This window comes from Ceratotherium simum, chromosome 36 (genome assembly GCF_057802395.1).
Source record: "Ceratotherium simum simum isolate JZ-2026a chromosome 36, ASM5780239v1, whole genome shotgun sequence".
NCBI lineage: Eukaryota > Metazoa > Chordata > Mammalia > Perissodactyla > Rhinocerotidae > Ceratotherium > Ceratotherium simum.
In genome coordinates, this window is record NC_141935.1 from 21629993 (window position 1) to 21635803 (window position 5811).

Genomic DNA, 5811 nt, shown 5'->3' on the forward strand with positions numbered 1-5811 from the left:
CAAACTCATATTTACTGAATGCATGAAGGTGGGAAGCTCTTGATCCGTAATTTCATCTGACCCTCAGGACCACCCTACAGTCTGGTATTGTCACAGCCCCTCCTCCATTCCACTTTTTCAGAACTTGAGGGTCGGGAAGGTCAAGTAACTTGCTCAAGACCACCCAGCTGGAAGGTGGCAGAGGAGATTCAGACTTAAGTTTGCATGACCAAATCCACTGCTTTTCGTGCCTCAACAAGGAAAAATAATCTCACAAAATTGGAGAAAAAGGAAAAAAAACAATAAATGTGATTTCGGCATGGTGTCCACTGATGCTATTTCAGAAATGTGCACACAACATCCGGTTTTTGACAAAAGCCGTAATAGCCATATTAGCAAAAAAATAGGCTAGTCTTTTTCCTTTTCTAAAGTTTAAAAAAGTAAACAAAACATATTCTGGGCTTGCTAATTTAAAACGGCAACAGGGTGGTGCAGCATATTAATTAATTTAATTAATTAAAAACCCACTTCCCCGGCCGCTTAATTTGCATAACGGTAGAAGTGCACGGGTGTAGGAGTGGTGACCTGCAGCCAAGGGTGACTCAGCACTCCCATCCCATCCCCTCCCCGCCACTGCACATTCCATTCTGGGGGTGACGCCTTCACCTGGGTTCTTTTTTTTTTTTTTTTTTAAAGATTTATTTATTTATTTTCCCCCCAAAGCCCCAGTAGATAGTTGTATGTCATAGTTGCCGTATGTGGGATGCAGCCTCAGCATGGCTGGAGAAGCGGTGCGTCGGTGCAAGCCCGGGATCCGAACCCGGGCTCCGAACCCGGGCTCCGAACCCGGGCTGCCAGCATCAGCGAGCACGCACTTAACCACTAAGCCACGGGGCCGGCCCCTCACCTGGGTTCTTTTAAAATCCTGCTTCTTTAAGGTGTACAAATGCGAGTTCAGATTCCTGCCTGAAACACTGGCGGCAAGACTACGCACCCTCAGCTTTAAGGGTCACTCCTGATTTCCTACAGCTCCCTCCTCCCTGCGGCCCCCTGCCTGGGCTCTAGGAAGGCCGGGGTAGGCGGGGGCCAAGGGCTGCTGGGACCCGGTGGCGCCAGGTGCATTGTGAAGTGGCCAGAGCGTCACAGGCGACCGGGACCCCCGGGATCGGAGGGCGGGGCGGGTCTCCGCAGCGCCCCCGCGGGGTGCCGGGACCCCCGCTCAGACGCTGGGAGCGCGAGGAGTGAGCATGGAGGGCTTCGGCCGCTTCTCCCCGCGGCCCTCCCTGGACCCCTGGGAGCCCCCGCCGCCCCGCGGAGAGCGCGCATCCTCGGCGCGGCTGGGCGAGCCTGGGCCGCAGACCGAGCCGGCCCTGTGCTCCTGGGCCGGGACTCCGGGCGAGGGGAGCGAGGCTGCGGCGCCCTGGCGACACCCGCGCTGCACGCCCACCCCACGGCCTCGCCGGCGCCGGCACCCCGACTCGCCGCGGGAAAGCCGCAGCCTGACCGACGTGTCCCGGAGGCCCCCGGACCGCGCCAGGAAGCACCGGCCCCGCAGCCGGCTCCTGGAGGATGCCTGGGGGGAGACAAGGACCAAGCCCCGGCCGATGGGAGGCAGCCGGCACAGCCCGGCCTGGCAGCGGCAGTTCCAGCTGCAACCCCAACAGCCTCGGCGCTGCCAGCACGACCCTCCAGCCCAGGGAGATTCGCCCCCACCTTACCCAGAGGGGGCTTACACTCCCCTGAGTGGAACTTGCGGGGTAGAAAAGGCGCAGAATGGAGACCAGTGGGCAGTGCCGGTCTGCAGAGGTCTAGGTCGCTGGTCCCTTTCCTCAGTTCCCACGGAGAAGTCTTCTGCGCTCTCCCAAGAATTCAGGACGCAGTCAGCTTGCGTGCACACCCAGAAGCGACACAGTAGTGAGCCGGGGGAGTCATTAGGCAGCCAGTACTCCCAGCCCTCAGTCTCCAGCAAGGAGGTGCAGAGCCAGCACACCCAGATCCTCAAGAACAAGCTGGAAGAGGCAGTCATGTCCTCCAGGGACCAGAAAATTGTGGCCCTAGTGCTGATCCGGCTCAAGAAGGCCCAGAGGATGCGGGAGCTGCAGCAGCAGGCAGCCATAGCCTGGGAGGAGCTGAAGCTCTCGGACCAGAAGGTCCAGATGACCCTGGAGAGGGAGCGCAGGCTGCTGCTGCGGCAGAGCCGGGAGCAGTGGCGGCAGGAGAAAGAGCGGTGCAAGACTCGCCAGAGCCGGGAGCAGCGTGTCCGACGGCGGGACAGCCAAGAGAAGAACACCATCCAGCAGGAGAACGGGTGGAAGGCGCGATTGGAGGAGAAGAACCACTGGAAGGCGCGATTGGAGGAGCAGGAGAACCAGCGCCAGGAGAGGCTGGAGAGGGCCCGCGCTGAGGCCGAGCACAAGAAGCAGTGCCAGGTGCAACGCTTGCAGGAGCAGGAAAGGATGCTGCAGGACCTGCGCGAGCAGAACAGACTGCAGCTGCAGAAGAGGCTGGAGCAGGCCTGTAAGACGAAGCACCTGCACACGCTGGAGAGCCAGAAGAAGGTCCAGGAGACCCATCTCAGCTCCCTAGTCAATTACCAGGCCCGGAAGGTCCTCATGGACTGCCAGGCCAAGGCCGAGGAGCTCCTCAGGAAGCTATCCCTGGAACAGAGCGCCCAGCGGTGCCGAGAGACCCACCAGGGCCTGATGAAGGAGCGTCACCGAGAGCTGAGGGAGAAGGCCCGGAAGGAGGAGGCGCAGCTCCAGCAGGCCAGGTGGCGCGCGGAAGAGTCGGAGGAGCAGAGGCAGATGCACAAGTGGTTGTTGGCGGAGCTGGGGGACCAGAAGATCCGGCAGGCCAGGAGTAACGTCCAGAGGAACTTGAGGGACAGGGTGCAGCACCTTCGGGAGCTCAACATCCTGCGGGAGAAAAATCATCACATCATGAAGCTGAAAGCCGAGAAGGAGGAAAAGTGCCACATCGAGGGCATCAAGGAAGCCATTCGGAGAAAGGAGCAGAGGATGGAGCAGATCTCGCGGGAGAAAAGATGCAACCTTGGAGGAATTCCAGACGATCTCCAAGACCTCCAGGAGAGACACTGCGAGAGCTCTTGCCAACAGCTGCTTTGATGGGATGGTGCAGGAGGCCGGTCAGCAGAGAGGGGGCTACCGAGACTGACACATAGCTGACAGCCCAGGCAGCTAGAAAGAGATGGGACAACGTGATTCATTTTATAATCTGATTATAATTGAGCATTGACTTTAAAAAAGTATATAAAAGAGCTGTGATTTCCTCTCATGAACTAGTTTATTGATTTGCTTGGATAGTTGAGAGGGTTGGGGCTAGAAATTTGGAAATCTCAAGAAAATTATTTGCCTTTGTAAATTTTGGTTTAATAGAAAATACTCATTTAGCTCTCAAATTATGTGAGAAGCACTGACCAGGCACTTCTGGGAGGAACCAGAGAAAAATCAGTAGGGGATAGAGTTCTGTGTCATGTCTTAAGTCTTTTCCTGACTCAGAACTTATGGCAGGGTGAGGTGTTAAGCGCCAGTCATAAGACATCTCCAAGGAAAAGAAGAGTGCAGCGGGGATGGGCGGGTGGGGGGGTGGAGGATTTCTGTAAACAAGTAGATTTGGGAAACCTGCATTCTACATCCCCTCTTGGGAGTTTATAATGCATATGAAAATTTTAAAGGCTCTGAAAAGGCCTGCAGTAAAGAAACCTATTTGTTTAACCTACTGTTTTTCACAAACCATGGAACCCTTTTATCTCGGATCGTTCCATGGAATTAATGTTCTGTGAAATGTTTTTGGAAACGGCTCTCTAGACTTCCTCCCAGATTGTGACCTTCTTTGGCCTCCCCTCCCTGTGTTGATGGGAAGTGTTTATGATTCCTCTAGCATTACTGCTTGACTACCCTGCCACGTCCATGCTATCCAAGAGCTCACTGGAACCTTTTAGCCTGATTCATTTTTTTTTTTTTTTCCTTTTGGTCAGTGCTATCCAGTCTTTTGGAACAAAATTCTATTGGAATCCTTCTCTTCCCCTCCATTCCTCCTCTGTCTCTTTTGAAGGAGATCTACGATGTCATGCTGTCTACCTACATTGTGTCGAATTAACCTAACTGGGCTCTGAGTGAATGACTAAGCATGATTCAGGAACATGACATTTTTAAAATAAGGAGCCAGAAGCTAAGTATGATTTAACCCATCACATCTCAAAATCTCTATCGAAAAATTCTAAATGTTTTCTTTAAAGGCCCTTGATGTGACATTTGTCTTTAAAAAAGAGAGAAATAGAATAAGCCCCATCAGAAGATTTTTGTCTTATTAGTATTTTTGAAATGTCACGAAAGGTAAACTTTTTGTTTAACTTTCATGGGTAAGCAAGGGATTTTGTTCAGAGGTCAGTATGAAAGGCACATTCTCATCTTATTTCATGGAAACTGGCCTCTCTTCCCTATTTTGTTTTCTTCTTCTGCCCTAGGCTCCCTCTAGCTGTTGTCCCCAAAGAGGCCCACTTGGGCTCCCATTCCTTTGCTCAAAAATGGAAGGACTCTTGGGGCCAGCCCGGTGGCATAGCGGTTAAATTCGTGTGCTCCACTTCTGCTGCTGGAGGTTCACAGGCCCGGATCCTGGGCGCAGACCTACGCGTTGCTTATTAAGCCATGCTGTGGCTGCATCCCACGTACAAAATAGAGGAAGATGGGCACAGATGTTAGCTCAGGGCCAATCTTCCTCACACACACACAAAAAATGGAAGGACTCATGCATCTTGCCTCAATTTCCAATCTTATTCTCGTCTCTTTGCCCAAGTTCATCCTCTGCCCTAGCCGAATGCCATGTGGATTCCAGGCATTCTAGGGAGGTGCTTAAGAGGTTTCAGAGAGACCTCACATGAATCCTAACTCTTCTTCTTATTAGAGTCATGTGACTTTGGGGAAGTTAACTTCATGAGCCTCAGTTTCCTCATCTATAAAATAGATTATAATTCCTACTTGGAAGGGATGTTGTGAGGGATGATTAAATAAAATAATCAATATAAGGTGTTTGGCATTGTGCCCAGAACCTAATGCGAACCCTATAATTAAATATTGCAATTTTTATTACTTATAATACTGACCTTCCATTTTTGTCAATTCCATTCTCTCTATCTCGATGCCTTCTCAGCAGCTGCCTTCTCCCATCATATCAAGTCTGATTTTTCTGCACTTAGTTCACATTCTGTCTCTTCTGTGAAATGTGGGACCTCCCTGGCTACCGCATCTTGACATCACCCTTCTCTGACAAATTGCACGGCTCATTCAGCACTTAGCAGTTGCTTCTTTGTGTGGTATATCCATTTTGCAATCCACATCTTGGCCTCTAAGAAGGCCATGCTGCTCGAGGCCAGGGTCATTGTCTTAGATTTCTTTATACCCATGCTTAACATGGCAGTCAATATACAGTCAAAATAAAAGCCATTTGACCCCAAATCTATATCCCATGCCTTTACCCTAGTAGTGTTCTTTGCTCTTGCTCCAAGAAATAAATAGATACTTTCATCCTTTTATCCAATTCTTTGTGAATATTGCTGGTAGAAATAATCAAAGCAAAATAAAACTGATAGAAGATGGAGTAGACTTACTTTCCCCTATTCTTCCCTTAAATGTATATATTATATACACACATATATACACCCGGAATGTTATATATGAAGCAAATATGAAAAGACTCTGAAAGATGGAAAGAAGACAGACTGGCTAAAGACCTCAAGACCTGAGGAACAACACAGTGGTGATTCTCTGGGTCTCCTTTTTGCCTCATATATCCCAGACATGGAGCTGAAGAAGC

At 51.1% G+C, this 5811-nt stretch overlaps 1 protein-coding gene across 1 annotated transcript; it reads left to right on the forward strand.

The window, feature by feature from the left end:
• Nucleotides 1-1226: 1226 nt before the first annotated feature.
• CCDC185 (coiled-coil domain containing 185) lies at nt 1227-3289 on the forward strand. Its single transcript, XM_004444109.3, is given in 2 exon segments — nt 1227-3017; nt 3019-3289. Coding segments are annotated over 2 exon segments (1926 nt in total). The 3' UTR covers nt 3154-3289.
• The last annotated feature ends 2522 nt before the right edge of the window (nt 3290-5811 follow it).